At 51.9% G+C, this 23,513-nt stretch overlaps 1 protein-coding gene across 1 annotated transcript in view; it reads right to left on the reverse strand.

Moving 5' to 3' along the window:
• The window catches only part of RIMS4 (regulating synaptic membrane exocytosis 4), a 70,132-nt gene extending 47,007 nt beyond the window's left edge, over nt 1-23,125 (reverse strand). The window contains exon 1 of the mRNA XM_020911476.2: nt 22,798-23,125. Within this exon, the coding sequence (XP_020767135.1) occupies nt 22,798-22,894 (97 nt within the window). The 5' untranslated portion in view covers nt 22,895-23,125. The remainder of the gene's footprint in view (nt 1-22,797) is intronic.
• Between the last annotated feature and the right edge of the window lie 388 nt (nt 23,126-23,513).

The following is a 23,513-nucleotide window of genomic DNA, read 5'->3' on the forward strand; positions in this document are numbered from 1 at the left end:
CGCAACCCCTCTGAGCTTCAACTTCCTATCAATAAAAAGTGGGCGACTTTACCACCTTCTCCAGCAACTCTGCAAGGCTCAAATCACCCTGCATGTCTGTTAGGCGCTTAGTAGTGTTCGACTCTTTGCAACCCCACGGACGGTTGGCAGCCAGGCTCCTCTGTCCACAGAATTCTCCAGGCAAGAACACTGGAGTGGGTTGCCACACCTACTGAGCCACCAGCAAAGTCCCCAAATCACCCTAATGATACTGATAATGACGACTGCCAATTAGTGAGAACGTTTTAAACAATGTAGCTCATCACCGACAGTAGGGCCCATATTCAGCACTCAATGAAAATCTCGTGGATGTTGAATGTACCATGTAAACATTTTACGTAACAGTAATAGCAGTAATAATCATCATAATAAATTATTAAGGAGTGAGTGCCTTACTACTGTCGTGAGCCTGTAGAATGCATGTTAGTCAATTCTCCCACTGACCTGAGGGGTAAGCATCATTATTATCTCTATTTAAGTGGTAAGAACACTGGAGAAGACTTCCCTTGTGGTCCAGCGGTGAAGACTTTGTGTTCCAGTGCAAGGGGTGCAGGTTTGATCCCTGGTCAGGGAGCCACATGCTTCGTGGCCAAAAAACCAAAACATAAAACAGAAGCAATACCATAACAAATTCAAAGAAGACATTAAACATGGTCCACATCAACAACAACAGCAAAAATCTTAAAAAAAAAAAAAAATAAGGACACTGAGACATGGAGAGGTTAAGTCATTCATTTAAGGACACAGCCAAGAGAGCAGAACAAAAGAGGGGGATAGGGTTTAAATGCAGGTCTGTCTGAATTTAAAATCTATTGCATCTCAAATTCAATAAGCGTTTTGCAGACAACAAAGGACTGTACAAATTTGATTTTCAGTGTCATCGCCATGTTAGGATTAATGGTGACAGTGACTCAGGGCACAAGGGGAGAGGACCTTCCTATAGTCAGGCTGTCTGTCTGTCAATGCAAGGAACTGCTCTGAGAGGGTGTGAGCTCCCTTCACCATCACCTGAGGGAGACTGGACTGGGAGCTCTAAGGCTTTGGTCTCCAGATGGGAGCCTGGGTCAGCACCACGAACCTTAAATGTTGTCAAACAACAGAATCATCTGGGGAGCTCGTGAAACAGTAGATTTCCAGGTTCCATTGAGGTTTTTAATTGAGTGGCTCAGGATCTTAGTTCCAGATGGAAGCACATGGGCAGAGCAGGTGAGGAATCACTGGGCCAGGGAAACGCTGAGCAGCCTCTTTACCCAGAAGGATCCTAGAAGCCACGGGAGCCACCGAAGAAACCCATCATATGCTCTCCAGAAGCGTGCGATCACTGATGACAGAACCTTGCTCTGTGCCAACCACCACACCCATAGGTCCACAGACTCCTTCTCCTAGGCGCCCCCTCTCCAGGTTCCCATCTCCTCTTTCCCTTTTCCAGCTTCAGCGGCCCCTCCTCCAGGAAGCCTCCCCTGATTCCCAGAACTAGGGACCACCACCCCCCCCCCACCGCTCTGGGCTTTTCCCATCACCAGATTTTCATTTGCAGACATGTGTGTTCACATCCACCCCCACCACCCCAGGCTGTGATGGGGCTGGTGGTGGCTCGCTCAAGTCCATGTGCCCAGGACCTAGGTCCAGTGTAGACGCTCACCAAGCATCTGCAGAGAGGGACCTGCTCTGTTCCACAAAGGATGGGGCAGAGGAGGCAGCGAGGGAAGTAACCACTGCAGGAAGGAAGTAATCCAGGTCACCAGGTTCGGAGGGAACAGGACCTGCAAATTCTCCCTGCCACTGTTCAGAAGCAGCCCGGTCTATTTATAGCTCGCAAGCCTTCTGCTTCTCGCATTTAAATGCCGGGCCAGGCATGGAATAAAATCCTGGGTAGGTCTGTCAGTTTTTAAATTTATTTTATTTTAACAAGAACAGGAGCTGGAAAGCAGGGACAAAAATGAACCAGGGCTATTAGGGTGAGGTGCCTGCTGCTGTCTCGGGTCCTTCCTTGGCAAGCCTGATGTAGTTTTAGACCTGATCCTCGAAATCAGTGCCCCTGTAGAGACCAGCCTGTGAAGGTGCTTTTAAGGTGATTGTTAAATAGTGGCTTTGGTTTACAAAACAGTATCACAAGCATGACCCTGCCTTGGTTTAAACACGCATTTCTGCACACACTCATTGTATGCATGCTCACGCATATACACACACACACAACTGGAGAGAAACAAGCCCCAATGGTTAAACATTCTGCTCTTGGATTATAGAACTGGAGTCATTTTAATTTTCTTTCTGTGTGCTTTCTCTGCATTTTCCCAAAGTTTGGGTACACAGAGCATAGACTGAGGAGGTTGGGCTCGAGGAAACTGGTTCTGCCGTTTGCGAGCCGGGTGACCCTAGGAGAGGTCCTTCATTTAGTCATCTGTAACATGGGAATAACAACAGGACCCCCCTGCAAAGGTTCATTCTGAGCACTGTCCAAAATAACATGCATGAAGTCTTAGCACAGCGCTGGGAACATGGCGTGTGCTCAGAAAACACAAGCTAGAATGACTCTATAAGCAGCATTTGTAACTTGTGAAAGTGCAAGATGGTTTTAAGAAACCAAAATGACAGGGAGTGACTCTTGCAGCTCGTGAAGGGACTAGACTACAGCCAGGGGAGGGGATACCCGGAGGCCTGGGTCCCAAACCCAACTGGCAGGAAATGCACAAAAGGACCCTTCCCTCTCCTTTCAATCTCACTTTTCTGACGTTGAAAAGGATGGTGCTGACGGGTGGATGGTAAGTACCACCCCTCTAGGCAGGGGCCCAAGAGGATGATGACACAGCTCTGGTCTTCAAGAAGGGCCGGGTCCTGGACACAGCTCCAGAGCCTTTCCCGACCTGCCCACCCCTCTTTCCTGGCCCCACCTCTTCCCCACACTTCTCTTTTTCTAAATTTTTATTGGAATAGACTTGATTTACAAGGTTGTGTTAGTTTCAGGTGTGTCAGTTTGCTAACTGTGTCAGCAAAGTGAGTCAGTTACACATATCCACACATCCATTCTTTTTTAGATTCTTTTCCCATATAGGTCATCACAGAGTATTGAGCAGAGTTCCCTGTGTGATACAGTGCTGTGCGCTTAGTCACTCAGTCGTGTCCAACTCTTTGCGACCCCATGGATTGTAGCCCGCCAGGCTCCTCTGTCCATGGGGATTCGCCAGACAAGAATCCTGGAGTAGGTTCCCATGCCCTCCTCCCGGGGATCTTCCCCACCCAGGGATGGAACCCAGGTCTCCAGCACTGCAGGCAGATTCTTTACTCTCTGAGAGAGCAGGGAAGCCCGTGCTATCCAGTGAGTCCTACCCACTTTACGTATAAAATAGTGTATATATGTCAACCCTAATCTTCTAATTTATCCCTCTCCCCCGACCTCCCAGTAACCATGTTTGTTTTCTACAGCTTGGATTCTATTTCTTTTCTTTTTTTTAAAAATAATTTATTTATCTATTTTTGGCTGCAGTGCGTTTTTGTTGCTGCGCGGGCTTTTCTCTAGTTGTGGCAAGTGGAGGATACTCTCTGGTTGCAGTCTGCGGGCTTCTCATTGCGGGGGCTTCTCTTGTTTTGGAGCACAGGCTCTAGGGCGGGCAGAATTCAGTAGTTGCAGCTCCTGAGATCTAGAGCACAGGCTCAATAGTTGTGGTGTACGGGCTTAGTTGCTCTGAGGCACGTGGGATCTTCCCAGACCAGGGATCGAACCCATGTCTCCTGCACTGGCAGGAGCCAACCAGGGAGCCCTTCTATGTCTGTTCTGTAGACCCACACCTATCTCTTAATGCACACACCCACAAGGTACCAATAAAGCTCAGGGTGCTCCTTCCTGACCACACAGGACCCCCAGTGGCCTATAGCACCCCCCCGCCCCCCACTCCACCCTGGCAAACAGCTCCTCACCCTTCTAGGCTCTACTGAGCACCCCCTGCTCAACGGGGTCACCCAGTTACCTGCTCTGCTTGTCTCTCCTCTTTGGCTGAGGGAGGCCCCCGTCTTACTCGGCATCTACCTCCACACCCACCACATCGGAGCGGGGGGTCAGTAAATATGCTGAGTGCATAAATCACGCTTTTTAAAACAAGAAAGGGCAGGGCAGAGCAGTGGTTTAGGCCTACAGATTCACGGGTCAGGCAGACCTGCATTTCACCTTACTGTTGAACGACCCTGGGCCAAAGATAAGCCTCTCTTCTCAGAGCCTCAGTTTCCTCATCTGTACAATGGGCATGACAACTGTATCTCCCCCCCGCCCCACTTCATATCCTGGAGGGGGTTTCAATAGGCTAATGCAGATAAAGAGCTTAGAATACTTGGCATGTAAGAAACACAAAGTAAACATTTGCTATCAGGATGAGGACGATTATTGAAAATGTAAAATGACTACCTTGGGACCTTGGAGTCTCAGCAGTTTCCCTTCTGGTCTTGCTCTGGGACCCTCTCTGGTTCAGGTCCAGGGAGCACTTTGGACCACTGAACAAGGTGCTCCTGCACAAAGGTGCCCAATTGAGGTGGGCAGAAATACAGCCTGTTTTCAGTGGCCAGGCAGCACACCCCACAGGCGCTGGAGAAGGGGAAGCCTTCTTCTAATTCATCCTCCTACAGCAGCAGTCCAACTTTTTTGGCACCAGGAACTGGTTTCATGGAATACAATTTTCCACAGACCAGGGTAGAAGGGATGGTTTCAGGATGATTCAAGTGCATTATATTTATTATGCACTTTACTTCTATTACTACATCAGCTCCACCTCAGATTATCAGGCCTTAGATCCCAGAGGTTGGGGAGCCCGTCCTACAGGAGGCACTATTTTTTTTGTATTTTGGTTGCTCGATGTCTCAGTTGAGGCACTTGGGATCTTCAATTTTCTCTGTGGCGTGTAGGATCTAGTTCCCTGACCAGCGATCAACTCCAGGACCTCTGCATTAGGAGCCTGAGCCACTGGACCACCAGGGAAGTCACAGGAGGCAGTACTATGTTAAATTCAATCACCTGGAATGGGGGGTGGCGGTGTCTTTGTCTACCTGGTACAAGCATGCTGTGCAAACCATGTCTGTGCACCCGGGCCCACGCATGGCACCAGGAGGGGATGCGCCACCCCTGGGCAGCTCTCAGCCTCAGCTCAAAGGATGACGCAAGTCACCACCCAACAGTGTGGGGCCCAGGGCGAAAGGACGGTAGGTCACACTTATTCTAACACCTAAAAGTTATAAAGCAAGCTCTTAAGTAAAACATGTTCTATCCTTCCAGGCTGACAAGTATGCCTTCATAACGACCTTGAAGGCCAGGACAGGGTCAGATTTAGACGCCTCAGAGTTCCACGGCTGAATATGGAGAGAGGGGTGAACACGATGGGCCCTTCAGCACTGCCCCCCTTCCCTTCATCCCCTCCCGTGAATCCGGAGGCCCCCTCTCTACACCTGTGCTCTTCTCACCTCCACACACAGCTACTTCGGGGCCACGTGTCAGGACACCAGGGACAGAGGACGGGCCTAGGGGAGGGGTCTGGGCAGGCACCCCAGATGCTGACTCAGGGCCATCTGGATGGGGAATTCCAGGGTCCCACATAGCTGGAATGTGGCCTGGAAAGAGGGGTCCAGGTGGGCATGAACCCACTGCCCCAGAGATTCCTCACCCAGTGAGGAGGGCTGGAGACAGACCCAACAGCGCTGGGGACCCCAGATCAGAGCCCTTCTCACCAGGATCAAAGGCAGGAACAACGCAGCCCATGGTTCAACTAGCAGTCAGGTTGAGCACCCACCAAAGTGGTCACGAGAAAACACGTCAGAGCCTGACACAGGTCAGTCCTCCTAAAGACTAAAGTCCAGCGTTTAACCAAACCCTTTCACAAACCCACAGGTTTAGGGCTGAGGTGGGCACGCGGCTTCTCCCACTTTTCTTTCCTAGCAAGGCCCAGATTTAGGGGTTTAAATATCCTGGGAGGCCCAGGGCACCTGTAGGCCCCGTCCTACTCCGAGGCTTCTCTAGGGCTGGAAACATAACACACCCCACTCTCAACTCTTGCCAGGGCCAGGGTTGCAGACAACCCTTAAAACCCAACCTTTAACTAAAGGGTGGTTTTCCTTTATTATTTTTTTTAATTTTTTTAAGGATGTAGACATTCACCTCTGGAGAGAAATTATGGGTTTCAAGAGTCCCTGACAAAGGGCTTCATTCCAGAAATGTAAAGCCGGCATTTTAAATTTGGTTCTTATTCACTGCTGGGAAGTATTAGAATGAAGATTACAAATTTAATAATGCAACACGACAGGAACTGGCCCGGCCTCGTCTCCAGGAGAGTAATTTGTTCCTGCCTTCAAACTGGCACTTCCCAGCCGCCCCGCATCACCAGACCAGCCTGGTGACACGCTCCTGACTTCCTGGCGTGTGCTCTGACCCACACGGCCAGCCTGGTCAGCCGGACGTCATCACAGCTAGGGTCTGAGGAGTCCACGCTGGGATGGTCCGACCCACTTGAGGAGTGTCATTATCACTAAAGGGAGCCTCTCTGGGCCTCTTGGCTCCATCCTTCCAATCTGCAGCCACGGAGGTCTTTTTAAGCCCCAGATCTGAGTCTGTCATCTCTCTGCTACAAAAACCCAACAGGTGTTCAATTGTCCTGAAGTTTAAGGCCAAGATTCTTGACTTTAAAGACCTAGCATGATCCAGTCCTGGTACTTCACTAAGCACATGTGCCTCTGAAACCATATGCCCCTCCTACCCCAGGGCCTTGGCACAGCTGCTAATAATAATAATGCACTAATATCTACAGCACATTAACTGTGTGCCGAGCACTGTGCTAAGGGCTTGAAAGGTGTCCTTTCACGGATTCTCATCCCTACTCCGTGAGGCAGGTGGCAGAGTCACGTGGATAAGCTCAGACTCTGGAGTCAGACATCTGGGTTTCAATGCCGCTTCTGACGCTTTCTAATGGTGTCCTCTTGAGCAACATGCTTCACCTCTCCAAGCCTGTTTCCTCATCTAAAAAATAGGGACGGTGACAGTACCTGCTTCACAGAGTAGCTGAGGCTCTTAGGAGTTAAGGGAGGTGAAGTGTCAGGATGTGATGTGATGGGAACCATGTGTTAATCATCACTGTCTTCATCTTATAGAGCAAGAGACAGAAGCAGGAGTGATTAGACAGCATGGTCAAGGTCACACAACTACCAGTGGGAGTGTGGTCTCTGGATGCTGAAGACTTCATTTATTGCCATGACACATCCACTGTGGAAAATACCAAGGAAGTGCAAACTATAAAACAAAAACTGTCCATAATTCAGCAATTACAGTTAGTATTTCCTCCCCTATGCAGGTGTGTATGTGTGCATGTTAGAGAGAAAGAGGAGGGAGAGAGACAGATTCGGGGGTGGGGGAGACAGCCACACAGACTGACAGAATCCAGGATTCGATACCCCCAACTCCCATAACTGACTCCCAAGTCATTCTGTCTCATTTCCCTCCCCTCCCCTGATTTCATCTGGCCAACTCCACTCATGCCTTAAGTCTCAGCTTAGCTGCCTCCTTCCTGCCCCTCCTCCAGGTCATTTCTTCCAGCTCCACGATCCCCCCGCACCCTGCACTTGACATGTATGGCACTTAGCACAGTAATGATCAAATTATTCATTGTTCCTTTGGGTTCTCGAATGTCTAACCCCACTCCTACCCCCACCAGACTGTAAACTCCATGAAGGCAAAGACTGGGCTTGTCTTGATTCATCAGCACCTAGGACAGGGCCTGGCCATCAGCAACTACTGGAGAACAGGGAGACACGGAGGGGAGAGGATGGAGGGAGGGTGGGAGGCAGGCAGGGGAAGGTTCATTTCCACCCTTCCCAAATCAGTGCCCCCACTGGAGTGTGGCTGAGAATCACACAGTCCCTGACCTGGAAGGACTCTCAGGGTGGCAGTGAAAACTGGTATCAGCCAGACTTTGTAACTGCCAGAGAGAGAGAAAACACGCTCAGGTGAACACCCAGGAGGAACAATCAACTCCACCTGAGACAAGAGAGGTGTGCTTCCTGGAGGAGGTGACACTGGAGCCCTGAAAGGGAAGGGAAGGGCACCTTGGAAGATGAAATTCCGAAGCAGAGGCACGGGAGGTAGAAAATGCTAACAGGACTGCCAAGAATGGAGGAGCCGATTTTTGCCTGGAAGTAACAACTGGCTGAAAAGGCTAGAAATACAAAGTTAAATCATCTGGCCCTCCTAGAAATTCATTTTCCTGTTCATCTTGCCACTTTCTCTCTGATACACTCTCCAAACACAGTCAGGCCTTAGAGCTGGCAAGAGTCATTGTCCCCTACCCCATCCACCGTTTCCCACTTCAGTGACCGCTGGCCTGACCTCCTGGGGCCAGCCCTTGTTTTTCTTGGCTGAGGGTTTCAGACAAGCCCTGGCACCCACCCTATCCCCACCCCTCAACCAGTGCCCGATGGGGGTTGTATAAAACACCCCAGCTCCCTCACTCCTGGGTGAGATAACAGAGGTACATGTTCTACTCCAGGAGTCTGCACACTAAGGCCCATGGGCTAATCCAGCTCACTGCCCATTTTTGTAAATAAAGTTTTATTAGAACACAGCCCCACACACCCATTTATATACTGTCTTTGGCTGCATTCCAACTGTGTAATTGAGCAGCTGAGACAGGGACCTTGTGACTCATAAAGACTAAAACATCCAGGGTCTGGTCTTTTACAGAAGTTTGCTGAGCCCTGTTATATCACCTCCCACAGCCCCTGCTACAACCTGACTCGGTTGCCCTTGGCCAGGGGTAACATGGCTGATAATACTGACTGCCTTTCTCACTCCCCTCCCAGAGATTCATCCATCACCGTCAGGAACCACATAAACCACATACAACTGCTATTCGACTGTTTCGACTCCCACAAATGGCAGTTTCCTATGGTTCAACGTAATAATTTAAAAAATATTTATCTATTTGGCTGCATCGGGTCTCAGCTGTGACGCACAGGATATTTTAGTTACAGCATGTGGGATCTAGTTCCCTGACCGCGGATGGAACCCGGGCCTCCTGCATTGGGAGCATGGAGTCTTAGCCACTGGATGACCAGGGAAGATCCCAACCTAATACTTGTACTCAAATGCTTGTTTCATGGGAAACACAAGCTAGGACAGCAAGACGAGCGTCACTGAGCCCACTTCACAGGCACGCCCTGATCTGACTCTTGTTTCTGCACACACACAGCAGAGGTCTGCTCTGGGTTTTGGACTCCTTGTCCCCACCCCCAGTCAAAGCCTTGCCAGGTAATTGCTACATGCAATGTCCTTAGAACACCTGCCAGGCTACCCAAGGCTTACAGTCAGGGACTTGTTTCACCTAAAGAGGAAAGCAGGGCTCAAAGAGACCTACCCAGGTTCACTCGGCTGGCAAATGGGGAAAAATGAGGTTTCAAGCCTAGGTTTTCTTATGACAAATTCCTGGCTCATTCCCTGACAAATCAGCTACCCCTTAGTCTTTCACCTCAAGCAGCCTGTCAGGGCCCCCGCCCACCTCTCTGGAAACCAAACCGATTTTCCATGAGGCTCAGCTGAGATCAAACAGGCAAACATGCTCTGTCAGGCCCAAAAGGTTTTTATCTTTGCAAGGTGCAAAAGAGAAAACCAAGACAGACACCTTTCAAAGGGGTACCTGGAAAGAAACCCACTGGGAAGCACAAAATATACATCTATAGTCATGAACAGAATCAACTGCAACACAGACTGTTTTTATTTTCTTAGTTTTCAGGCTGTCCCGTGCAGCACATGGGATTTTAGCTCCCCAACCCAGGATTGAACCGACGTCCCCTGAACTGGAAGGCGGATTCTCAACCACTGGACCACCAGGGAGGTCTAGTACAGAGTGTTGTAAAGATCAGAAGTGTTGGAGGCAGGCCTGGTGCAGTGGTAAAGAATCCCCCTGCCAATGCGGGGATGCCAGAGACTGGGGTTCGATCCCTGGGTCAGGAAGATCTCCTGGGTAGGAAATGGCAACCTGCTCCAATATTTTAGAGGAGCCTGGCAGGTTACAGTCCATGGGGCTGCAAAGAATCGGACCCAACTGAGCGCACACACTCATACACACTGGGATTGAAGCCCTGTCCTACCCTTCACTAGCCTGACCGTGGCCAAGCCAGGAATCCATCTAGACACTTGATTCTTCCAGCCCCACCTAGCCCTATGACCATGCACACCTTGCAGGATTGTAGAGAAGGTGACCTGTAACAGGGGTGGACACTGCCCAGCACAGAGCTGGCCACACCTGTTCTCCCCACTCTGTCGCCAGAAGTTCCCAGACAGTGGATGGGTGGACCCGCCCAGCCAGAGCCCCTCCAAGGACACCTATCCCACAGCTGCTGTGAATTTCTGCCATCCTGACTCCCAGCTGCCCCTTCCTTGGAGAACTTCTCTGAACAGATCTGAGCTGCCTTGCCCAGTTATGTCCCCAACCTCCACAGGTGGGGCTGTCCACAGCCCATGACTGTCTGATACGGTAGGACAGAAGGCTGATCAACCTTCTGATGCCGTCTGCCCTCCAGAGCTTTCCCTGGGTCAGGCTGAGGCTGGCCTGGAGGACAGTGACCATTACTAGCTGCTTTTATTTATTTATTTGATGTGGACCACTTTAAAAGTCTTTATTAAATTTGCTACTATATTGTTTCTGTTTTATGTTTTGATTTTTTTGGCCACAAGTCATGTGGGATTTGAGCTCGCGAATCAGGGACTGAACCGTAACCCCTGCACTGGAAGGTGAAGTCTTAACCACTGGACCACCAGGGACGTCCCCAACTGCTTCTTTTCCTGCTCATCTTGCATCCTGGTCTCAGCTGAGATCACTGCGTGTCACCTGCACAGGAAGCTACGTCTCAGCCCAAGACCGTGGGAGCAGGAGGGCATTCTCCCATCTTTTATAATCTTTTCAATTTGAAGGCCACCGAGAGGAGTCTAAGAACACCGGATGTGTTCATTTCTCCCTCCCTCGCAGCACCCACCTGATTCCCATCAGGACCAGGCTCCCCAGCCTAGGGGTCCCTCTCCCCAGACTCAGCACAACCAAAAGAAGCTAAGCAGAAGTGGCTGCAGCTTCCAGGGGCCAGATGGCTGAAGGGTGGGTTGGCTGAGTCTGGGTGGGCCCCTGAGGCCCCTGGTCCAGTCTTGGTGTTGGGCCCAGGCAGATGAGAGATGTTTCTTGGGGCATTTGCTGAGGAACTAATGAATTTCCATTCCAGGCCCCAATTAAGGACACGTCCTCCCACCTGCTCCCAAGGCGACTACCAAGCGGCATTTCTCAGGGACCCCGAGGTCTGGAAATGCAGGAAATGGACTGGAAGCCTCGGGAGCCGATAGGGTCCAGGTTGGCCACTTGGGTCACCTGGGAGAGAAGGAGGCCCTGGCTGGCATCCAGAGACATCCGTTCTGCCCCTGGTTTTGCCAGAGACCTGCTGCGAGGCTTTGGACAAACCTCACAACCCCCGTCTGGGCCTCGGTGAGAGGACTTCAAGAGACTTAAAGGTTCTGAGACAGTAATAGCTAATACTCTGAATACACCCTTACTGCGGGCGGGCTCTCCACAAAGCATGTCACAAATATGCACTCATCTTCCCGACACCTTCAAGGCAGGAAGGAGCAATTACTAGCCCTTTTCGCAGCTGAGGAAACTGCGGCTCAATGAAGTAACTTGCTCAAGATCACGCAGCATTAAGTGGCAAAGCCAGGCTTCAAACCCAGGAGATCCGGCTATGGAGTGTGTACCATAACCACCGCTCTGGTGATCCGTAGTGGGTATCACCTGACAACTCTGGAATCCTCACAGGACTGGGCACCGCCAGAGTCTCCTCTCAGTCGTGTCCAACTCTTTGCAACTCCATGGACTGTAGCCTGCCAGGCTCTTCTGTCCATGGAATTCTCCAGGCAAGAATCCTGGACTGGGTAGCCATTCCCTTCTTCAGGGGACCCTCCCAACCCAGGGATCGAACCTGGCACCAGCATAACAACTTAATAGGAATTTGCTAACTGGAATATAAAGAAAAAAACTGGTAACCTAAATGAGCAAGATGGTGGGTTATGGGAGTGGGACAAGGTAGCTGAGGTGTGAGGGAGACTGACGGTTCCCTGGGTGTCCTTTGATGCTGTTTGGCTTTTCACCACATAACAAGCTGCAGTCAGTAAGGGCAGCATAAAGGGTTGTGAGAGCCGGAAACAGTGTTTGTCCAGGGGAGGGGACAGGAGACCCAGCAGACGGAGGTGCCTGGGGCCCTTTTAAGCTGGGTAATTTTTGTGCTTCTAAAATGTACCATCTGCATATATTACTTAATCCAAATAATACTCATTCTTTTAAAAAGTGTCCAGGGACTTCCCCGGTGTCCAGTGGCTAACAATCCGCCCGCCAACGCAGGGGACACGGGTTTGATCCCTGCTTCAGGAAGATCCTGCATGTCACGGGGCAACAAAGCTTGTGAGCCACAATTCCTGAGCCCACGTGCCTGGAGCCTGTTCGCAACAAGAGAAGCCTCCACACTGCCACTCCAGAGGAGTCCCTGCTCACCGCAAGCAGAGAAAGCCTGCCCACAGCAACGAAGACCCAGTGCAGCCAAAAGAAAAAATTTTTTTGAATTTTAAGTAGTAGTAGCGTTAGTCGCTCAGTCGTGTCCAACTGTGATCCCATGGACTGTGGCCCGCCAGGCTCCTCTGTCCAGGGGAGTCTCCAGGCAAGAATGCTGGAGTGGGTTGCCATTTCCTTCTCCAAAGGATCTTCCCGACCCAGAGATCTAACCCAGCTCTCCTGCAGTGCAGGCAGATTCTTTACAGTCTGAGCTACAGGGAAGACTCATTTAAAAATAATGGTATTCAATGACCCATCAGCCAAGAATCAACTAGAGAGAAACAGGTAGGGGAAGAACACCGAGGAGGAGATGCAGGGTTGGGAGACTCCAGTTGTACATAAACCAAGCCCACTAGACACCTCGCTCTGAAAACGGGGATTCAGAGGCCCAAAAGAAAATGCGAAGTGGCTTCAGGAGATGCTGCGATCCAGTGGCTGAATGGAGACCTCTTCTCCTGACTCCTAATGCAGCTTCTCAGGCTCCACCAGGCACACAGTAAATACCAACTGTGTTTGTGTTCGGGACCCGAGCCAGGAGTCCCAACCGCAGGGAATGCACTCCCACCATCCTGCCCCTCCTGCACCCAGGATGTCTCCAACAGCAGGAAAGGCAGCGCTGCAGCAGCCCAGACGCCTTCTATGCGCCACACTAGCATTTTCCCTCATTCTCACAAGGTAGAGTTACTCACTCCAGCTGACAAACGATGAGGCTGAGGTCCAGAAGAGTGACACGTCGAGAGACATAGCTAGGATGCAGCAGAGATTCAAACCTGGGTTTGGGGGCTTCGAAAGTCCATGCTCTTTTGCAATCCTGAGCCACCCCTCTTGGAAGAGTCCTTCCCATCAGTTGAGGACAAATCACAACTGGAATGTATTGGTGAATGCCTTTGTCTTCAGACTCTGAATTTTGTCGGACTGGATAAGATTCTTATCAAAAAGTTTGTCCCCGCCACGCCTCGAATCTGAGCTAAACCTCAACCTTCCCTAAGAAATTACCAGCGACCCCTTTCTTAGAAACATCTAAATAAACTGACTCAGTAAAGTCCCTCGGTAGAATTTCCCTACTTTTTACCGTTTTACATTGATGGCTCCTTTAATTTACTTCTTCCCAGTGGAGACCTGTCCTCAAGTGAACCTCCTGGTTTTAACACATAGTTCTGCCTTTCCTCAATGCAAGAAAGGGGTGGCATCCTATTCCTTTTGGTAAAAGGAGCTAGGCCTGGGCCCCTCAGAATCTCCAGAGCTGTCTGAGGCCAATATGTCACAAAAGGATATTATGGGTTGATGTGTTATTCATGTCGACTCATTTATCATTTATACCGATGGCTTCCAAAAGGATTGATGGGGTCCTTCACATTAAACCTGGTGCAAAGCAGGGCAGCAGCTGAGACTCATCTGATCTGAGACCTTGTGATGGAAACAGGTGTGCCTGAAGACTACACCCGGGTACCGAATCTGGTACCCAATGTCCCAAGCATCTAAGACATCTAAGGAAACATCCCAAGTTCAGAAGAACCCTTCATTCCTCTCCAGCTTTTTTCTCCAGCTTTTTTCTCTAGCCCAGTGATTCTCCAAGTAGGTCTGGACCAGTATCAGCATCACCTGGGAACTTGTTAGCAATGAGATTTTTCAGGAACTTCCTTGGCAATCCCGCAGTTAAGACTCTGAGGTCCCACCACAAGGGGAGTGGGTTTGATTCCTAGTTGGGGAACGAAGATCCCACATGCTGTGTGGTGCATCCAAAAAATTTTTTTAAATAAATACGATTTTTAGGTCCCAACCCAGATTAAAGGAGAAACTTGGAGAGAGGCCCAGCAATCTATGTTTCAACAAGTCAACTTGAGGATTCTGACTCAACAGGAACAACCACAATGACAGTGGTCACCTCTAACTGAGCACCCACTATGTGCACAGGACTAAACCCATAATCTCATTGGTCCTTACAACTGAGGACCACATGCCCAGCTCTGAGGTAGGTGTGTTTTGTGCATTATGTCAATTTACTCCCTACAATAACCTTTTAAAGAACTTACTTTTTTTTTTTTTTGGCCACATCACACAGCATGTGGGATCATAGCTCCTCAACCAAGGAGCGAACCCATGCCCCCTTCAGTGGAAACGCAGAGACTTAATCACTAATGGGAGAGCCAGGGAAGTCCAAGAACTTACCATTATTATGCCCCCATTTTACAGAAGAAGAAACTGAGTCCCAGAGAGCTGAAGCCACTGGCCCAAGGTCACACAATTTAGAAATGGCAGAGGTGAGATAAAAATGCAGGTGTGTTGGATTCCAAAGCTACGTTCTTTCTGTCCCACCCTGGAAGCTCCCCAGAGTTTCCCAGCTATATCAGCCTGAGAAGCGATACAGCTGGGTCAGATGAGAGCTGAGGAGGAGAGGCGGGGCAGGCAGGGAGAGCCTGCCGGGGCAGAAGCAGCCCAGACTCCACACTACCTTCCAGCTACAATGGGAAAAGAAGCCACATGACGCATTTAAAGTCACCTGTGTCTAAGGAACTCAAAAGACTGGGATTCAGGAGGCGGGAGTTCTTGGCTTCTGACTTTACCCAGCTGAGGGTCTTTCTCCTTCCCACTCTGAACCTCAGTTACCCACACTCATATTCCTTGTTCCTGTCTACAAGGCTCACCTGTGCCCCCAGCTTACTTCTCTGACCTTGCCTCCCCTCATGCAGCTTAATCACAGTGGTCTGCTGTCTGTTCCCTAAACACCCACATTCATGCTGACCTCAGGGCCTTTGCACCACCTGTTCCCTACACCTAAGTCCCTTTCGCACTTCATACTCCCATGGCTGGCTCTTTGTCATGTAGAGCCTCAACTCACCTGTCACCTCCTCAGTGAGCCTTTCCTGACTACCTTACTTCATGTCCTATCCCATTAACCTGTCTTCATTTCACTTAACACAGTCTGAAATTATTTATTGCTTAATTGCTTCCCTGTTTATTATCTGTCTCCTCCACTCCAGAACATAGCTCCATAAGAGCAGAAACTGCCTGACTTGTTCCCCAGATATAGCCCCAGCACCTAAAGAGATGTTTGGCACTGAGCAGCTAATTAAATATGAGTTGAAGAAATAATAACACCAAAGAAGAAAACCTAGACTCAAAGTCCAGAGCCCTGGATCCTTAACATGCGACCCTGGCAAGGTGCTCTGCCTCTCAGAGCCTCAGTTTCCCTCCTTGCCTAATGAAGAGCGTGGACTAGATGCTCTCCAAGGGGCCTTCCAAGATTGCTAGTCTTGGAAAGCCAGGCCTGGAAGCCGCCCAGCTGGTCCATCCAGAAGAGGCACCTGGCCAGGGTCTCTGCAGCAGCTGCCCCCTCCCCACCCCCACCCGCATCCCTGCCCAGCCACGCACTCATCTCACTCCCCCGTCGCAGAAACTGTTAATGAAGTGCGCACTGCTAAATGCAGTTACAATTACGGGGGCTAAGAATAAGGCGCTGACATCAGCCTTGTCAGTTTCCGAGTGAATCAGAAGGGGAGGGGGGAGGAAGGAGAAAAGGGGAGGGGGGACGGTGCTCCGGAGCTGTCAAGTGGAAATAGCACAGCGTTAAATATAATCCAGCATTGGCCTACATCGGTCTGGAGAGGCAGGTGATAGATCGGCCCCCAGGGCTGGGGCAGACAACTGGATTCTTCAAGGAGGCCAGGCAGCCCCGTGACGGGGATCATCCAGGAACCGATGGGCAGGAAGGCACTCTAGTGAGTTGGGGTGGAATGGAGTGTGCTGGCAGATCCCAGAGGGGCACATCTGAAGCTGAACAGGCCCACACACCCTTGCCTTTGTCAGTGGCTGTTTTGCCAGCCCAAGCACAGCCGCCAGGCCTGACACTGCCCTTTCCCCCCTGAAATCTCATTTCAGGCCAGGAGGCAGAGGATGGTCTCTGGAGTCAAACACGCCTGGGTTTAAATCACTACTGTGCAACCCAAGAAAGTCACAAAACTACACCAAGCTGCCTGGCTTTTCCTCATCTGCAAAATGGGTACATCGACACAGTAGCTACCCCTTCTGGCTGCTGTAAGATTCAGGGAGACTAAGGAAGGCACTGAGCACAAGAGAACAAGCCCTTCAACCATTTTTATTTTTACAATCCTGATACATGCGCAGACAGGGATGATTAACCCCTTTTTCAAGAGAGGGAAACTGAGGCCTGGGATTTGCCTGAGGCCCTAACACCAAAGTAGAGTCAAATCCACGCCCCATCGAGTAAATGGGGAGGGGAGGGACCGGGAGGAAATTCCCATTGGTCATTCCAGAGGACTGGGGGTGAGGGTGGGAACTGGAGCTTCGACAGGAAGACAGCGGGCTTGACTGCCAAGGTGGGGGGAAGGGGTACACAGATGACAGCGTGTGGGGGGGGGCGTCTACACCCTTCTGAGCACATTCTCCAAAACTGGTGCCTTTCCAACAATTCTTAAAAGACATGCTGAAGCGATGGTTGTTAAGGCCACCGTGAAGAGATGTTAGGGGAAGCAGAGAGGAGAAGGGCCCTGAGATGAGAGAGAGGGTCAGATGGCTCGCATCTGGTCTCCACCTCTCCGCCCTGCACTCTCCCAGCCCTCAGTCGGAACAGGCTCACCTCTGGATGGAGGTGGGTAAGGAGGAAGGCAGCGCAGAGTTCTCAAAGGGAGACAAGGCAACGGGTCCCTCCTTTTCCCTTCCCACCAACACAAGCAGGGAGCCTCTCTGATAGCTGCAAACGCCGAGGAAGCTGCAGCCATGAGTCTGGCAGCCTGGGGACAAGGAAGAGGGGGCGCCAGAGAGGGAGGAGAGAATTTTCCGCAAGAGCTCTAACAGCATCAGAACAGATCTGGAGGCCAGTGAGCTGTGCACTGGGGGAAAGGATGATTCCTGTGCATGCTATTTTTCTGAGATGCATCTTTCAGGGTCATTCAAGACAGCGGAGTTTGGGGTCCACACTCTCACCCCACCCACAGCCTGAACTATGAGAAGAGCTGGTTCCATTCTTTACTGTGCCTCAGTTATCCAAATCCAGAAGAGTTCTGCCCAATTCCCAGCCCATAAAGGAGATTACAGCACTTGGTGGTAACTTAGGGAAAGCAGCAGAGGGGGGGACAGGAAGTGGCGTGCCCCAGGGATGAAGGTGGGAATGGAGGCTTCCGAACCTCCACCTTGCGCCCTCCAGCGGCCCCGATCCTGAAGGATATTTTCAGGCTCCTCCCCTCACCATTCCCCCTCATCCACCCAGCCCCAGCCCCCCTTTAGGGCCGAAGTCCTCTGTTCCCACCACCTCAGGGTGGAAGGGGTGGTTCAGCAGGACATTTTGTTTCCCAGAAAAAGCTCAGGTCAAATTTCAAGGACAAAAGTTAGCACTGGGGCTGGGAAAGAAAACTCTGCCAAGAGGAGAAAATTGGGGAAGGGAGGGGGAGTCCAGGGCAGGTCATTCCAGGTGCCTGGGGTGGGGGCGGGATTTGGAGCTCTCGGTCCCCCTGCAGAGATCTGTCTGGCGAGACCTGAGTTATCTCCTCCCCACCAGCCAGGAGAGGTAACGCAGACAGCCCCCTCCATCTTCCCTCCGTCCAAAAATAAGGGGAGTGGGTTTCGGCACTAGTTGGTAGGTCCCAGCCACCAGGCCACCCCACCCACCAGATTTGGCCTGATCGGAAGAAGGCGGTACCATGAAGGGCTTTCCAGCTCAGAGATGTGGCCCGAACTGCTAGGAGAGGGACCGGTAGCCGGCCGGTGTTGCCATGGCAACTTCCTCCCTGCACTGGATCGAAGCATCCTATGGGCAAATCGGAGCTGGCTGCTCCATCTTCTCCGCCCCTCTCCCGAGCGGGTGGGGGAGAACTGGACGCCAAAACCACTTGGTCAGACTCAGGGACACCATCCTCAATTTCAGACCCTGATGGAGCAACCCCCTTTGGCATTTGCTGGAAACTGGAGACACTCTCCAGACACACTCCCCAGCCATGCCCCAAGGCAGACTGGCAGGTCTGGGACTGTAGATGTGATAAAAACGAACTGTTGAAGAGAACAGGGACATGGGGAGCTGGGTGCTCCCCACCCTCTTGTTCCACATGTAAGTACCCCAAATCCCCTTCTTTAAACCCCTCCCAAGAAGGAGGGCCCAATTCTGCCTTAATAGCTGTAATAATGTAATAAAATTAGCTTATAAGCTAACGTTTTGAGAACCAGGCTTCCCCCCTGCCTCAAACCCACAGATTCCTTTTTACAATCTTGCTCAGAAACAAGCCTTACTTCTTGGCAAAAAGAAAGATTAATAGCTAACAGCTACTGAGAGCCCATCTAGTGTCAGGCGCTGTACTCTGCCCTCTGCACACACAGCGTAACAATCAACAGCATAGATGCTTGAGGCAGACTGCTCAAGTTCAGATCCTACCTCCCTCATTTCCTGGTCCAGTGACCTTGAGTGAATACTCTCTCTGTGTCTCAGTTTTCTCCTCTGAAAAATGGGGATGTTAACATGAATTGTGTCTCAATTTTCCCATTTGAAAATGGGGACTGTCAAATGTTAATTTTATAGACTTGCTGTGAGGAAAGAAAGCAATATTGAAAGTGCCCAGGAGAATACTTAGCAGAAGGAATCATTTAAAAAATGTTTACCCTCTGTGGTCCATACTCTTATTTTCTTCCTGACATAGATAAGAAAGCAGAGGTCACATGTCTAACTCCCCGCTGCCCCACCCCTCCTCAATTACAAAGCCAGAACGAGTCAGGTTGAGCCATGAAGACACAAGCATGAAAAATGCCTCCCAAAAGCATGCCTCTCTAAAGCCCCAATATCTTTTTTTTAATTAATAATAATTATCTATTTATTTATTTTTTGCCTGCTTTTTTTTTCATTTATTTTTATTAGTTGGAGGCTAATTACTTTACAACATTGTAGTGGTTTTTGCAATACATTGACAGGAGTCAGCCATGGATTTACATGTGTTCCCCATCCTGATCCCCCCTCCCACCTCCCTCCCCATCCCATCCCTCTGGGTCTTCCCAGTGCACCAGCCCCAAGCACTTGTCTCATGCATCCAACCTGGGCTTAAAGCCCCAATATCTTTATAAAAAGGGGCAAAGCAGTGTTAAGAAGTGGTTTCAGAGTGCACAGGGGAAGAGATGCTTCTTGGGAAGAATTCTAGGAACCCACAGTGACAAGCCTCCTGAGCCCCAGGATGGCTAGAAAGGGGAGGAAGGGGCAGCTTCCTTTGCTGACAAAATGTCCAAGGCTCCCAAGCTCAAGGGAGGAAAGTGCTCTGGCCCAGTTAAGGCTAATGAAAGTCTCCTCCTCACAGTTTCTCAGGAAACCAGCTGAAGGGTAGCATACAAGCTCTGAAGATGGCTCTGAGTCAATCGAGTTGATGAAAAAGATGCAGTGGATAGGAGGTGGAAGCAGCAACAAAGGGAGGACCCTAGATAAGCCAGAGGACCATCAGGGGCCCTTCTGGGCCACCGGGAACAGAGAGGGGCATGAAACCGGCCAGGTGAGGGAACAGAAAAGAGAAAGGTAGAGTCAGGTCAGTTCTGACAGCCCTCCAACTAGAGCAGTCTCTGTCCACTAACTGAGACATATTCAAACTGCTTTTTGAAATTAGTTCAGTGCAGCGCCGCTCTAAAAGAATAAATCTAAAAGGCTTCTTTTCTAAAGGAGGAAATTAATGACTTTGAGAAGAACAAGAAAAATTAAGAACCAAGCCGACGTTCCCTACTTCTGATTCTCACCAGACGTTCATTAGCCTTCCGGAAATGAAACTTCACTTTCTTCCTCCCCCTCCCAAATTTGAAGCATCCCTTAAGATGAGCAGTTGAGCACAAGACGCCGAAACCAAACTCTTGGCTGTTGGCTGCTCCCTGGGGCCTCTTCACCTGGGAACCATTTTCTATACAGCGAGATCTGACTTTAAAAAAAAAAAAATCATCCTTCAGAGACAGGACTAGTGCTTTACTGGAAAGAGAACCGGAAACCTGATTTTAGTCTCGGCTCTATGCCCGACTCACTGGGTGACCTTGGGTTATACACACACACACAGGGACTTCAATCTCACACACAAACACACACACATCCATTTGGGGGCAAAGAGATGTTGGACAAGACGATTTCGAGGTCCCCCAAGTGAAAAAAAAGTTAAGAATTTGAAGAAATCTGCTGGGGGGAAAAATCAGGTGGACCTTTAAAAATCTCTAATATTGCATGAAGTTACCTATTGTAACTCAAGTGAAACCAGAGTAAGTCGCCTGCAACCAACGATAATAACCAAAGCATCTGAATCATGACAAGGAGCATGACTCTGGAGAAACACCAACTGTCCCTACCACAGCGACAGTTGGCTTTTGAGACCCAAGTGGCCTGCTGAACTTTAGGATTGTCCTTGAACATCAAGGGAGGGATAGGGGAGCCTGCCCACCGAGGCAGGTGGGGCTCTGGCCCCAAGCCCTGAGTTGAGCCAGATTTCCTCTCTCTGATTTTGCTCCAGGGGAGGCCACTGGGTTAGGAGAACCCCTCCACCCCTCTTCACCTTACCTTGTCCATAATAATAATAATACTACCCTCCCTCAGCTGCATCAAGGGGGAAGCGAAGCCTCAGTTATTCTTTCTGTAAAACTGTGATTCTGTAAATTGGCTCTGCAGTAACCATTTCACTCCACCCCCTCTTCAGGTCAACAGCAAGACAGCTGTGTCAGGGGTCAGCCTCACACTCCCCCATTCATCCACTTAGCCAACACATTCTGCTGTAGAACTTTCTCCCCACTTGCCTCTGATCCAACAGGAAGAGGTGAGCACCCATCACCCACCGCTCCATCCTAGGCTTATCAGATAACTGGCTGACTAGAATAAGCGTCCCTGCAGGCAGAGAGTTTTAAGCAGGGCCCTTGAACTCCCTAAAACTATGGACAAAAATGTTTGGATGGTGCGTGTATGTATTTGGGGGAGAACTCATCCGCATTGTCATCAAGTTCCTCAAAACGTCTAGGAAACCATTTTGCTCCTCCCCACCACACACTCCCCTCCCCTTTCATCCCCTCACTGAACTAAAATACTCTCAGATCAGAGTACAAAACACTTTTAACTTAACCTTGTGTCGGAGGTACCGTCATCCCATTTTACAGATCAGTATATGGAGGCTAGGGGCGGCAAGACTCGCCCAAGGTCACGACTAGTAAGGAGATAAGCAAGCCCAAGACCGGAACCTGATTCCGACTCCCTCTCTGGCACTCTGGGGAACTCTCACCCAAAGCCCTCTAGCTACCCCACCTGTTGGTGGATTCGCTTCCTCACCGCAAAAGCGTATCCGAAGCCCTTCTGTTTCCTCTGTCTGGTCCCAGGGCCGCCAGGAGCCGGTTTCTCCACATTTCCCCGCCCCTTGGGCTCTGGCTGAGGTTGCGCGCAGGCCTGGGAGCCTGAGGTTCGGGTCGATGAATGATGGCCCGGTCCAGCCCACCCAGAAAGGCCACTCCAGGCCCAAGAGCACCCGGGATCAGGGGCATACTCTGATCAGGGCGCGCAGGTGTAGAGTCGGCGCCGCCCTAGCCTCCCTCCGGGACCAGCCGGGAGGAACCGAGAGGAAAGGCCGTCCCCCGGCCGGTCCCCTCAAGGTCCACCCCAGTCCTGGAGCCCGAAACCCCCGCCCCTGGGGGAGGACAAGGAGAGACAACCGGGGGGCGCTCAAGGCCCTGGGCGCGGGGCAGGTGTCTGGCCCAGGGAGTCTCAGGATGCAGCGAAGACAAAGATGGAGCAGGAAGGTTGCGCGCCACCTCCAATGGCGGGGGGCGCGTCGGAGCCCCGCGGGTGAGGCGGCCAGAGCCCCGGGGTCTGAGGAGGAGGCACTTACAGGAGGCTAGGGGAGGGCGGCAGGTCGGACCCAGGGACAAGAATGGGAGCATTCAGTAGGCGCAGGTGAGTAGGGATAGCTAAGTCCAGGAGACCCAAAGGGCCCACCTGCGGAAAAGGGGTGAATGCACAGGATCCAGGTCCCTGGGGGCGGCGGGAGGCCCCGTGGGTGGGAAATTAGACCCTGGGGGCGCATCCCCGAGGGTGGTTGGGATTGGGGGTGGGGAGGAAAGAGTGGCCACCTCTTAGGGCGCATTGGGTCGGGGACGGGGCCCCGGGATCCGGCTCCCGGGACGCCCCCAGGGGGTTGGGGGCGGGCAGCCCGCTTACCCGCGTCCTCATCGTCGAAGGAGTTCATGCACGGGAAGTAGATGGCGAGCGCCTCGAAGGAGGCGGACAGGCTGAGGCGGCTCTGCGAGCGCTCCATGCCCGCGCCGGCGCCCGGCGCCTCGGCCGCGGCGGCGGCGGCGGCGGCCGGCTTGGGCAGCTTGGCCGCCCCATTCTTGACGCGGAGTACGGCGCGCGGCGTGGTGGCGGCGGCCCGGGGACGGGCCGGGACTCCGCGGCGGGGTGGGCGGGCGCGGCGGGGCCGGCGGGTGGGCAGGCGGGCCGGGAGCTGGCGGCGCGCGGAGCCCGAGGCGCGCGGTGCTCCCGGCGGCGGCGGCAGCGGTGGCGGCGGCGGCGGCGGCGCAGCTCGCTCTGGCCCGCGGCGCCCCCAGCCGGCCGCGCGGGGCGGGCTCCAGCCGCCGCCGCAGCCAATCGGCGCCGCCCGGGGGAGGGGGCGCCGCGCGCGGGGCGTGGGAGCCGGAGGACGCGGGCGGGGCCCCTCCTCGCCTCCCGGGCCCGCAGGTTGTGCGCGCCCCGAGCGACGAGCGCGCCCGACTGCTGCGCCCCCAGTCCTGGGGTGCGGCCCCACGCTGTCCCCACCCCCACACTGAACCCCCCAGACGCCTCGAATTCCAGGCGTCCGGTCCCCACCTGAGACTGGCCAACCCCAGGGACAGAAACGCACTCGAAAAGGACACAGTCACGGTGACCGGCGCTGG

Source organism: Odocoileus virginianus, chromosome 9 (genome assembly GCF_023699985.2).
Source record: "Odocoileus virginianus isolate 20LAN1187 ecotype Illinois chromosome 9, Ovbor_1.2, whole genome shotgun sequence".
Taxonomy (NCBI): domain Eukaryota; kingdom Metazoa; phylum Chordata; class Mammalia; order Artiodactyla; family Cervidae; genus Odocoileus; species Odocoileus virginianus.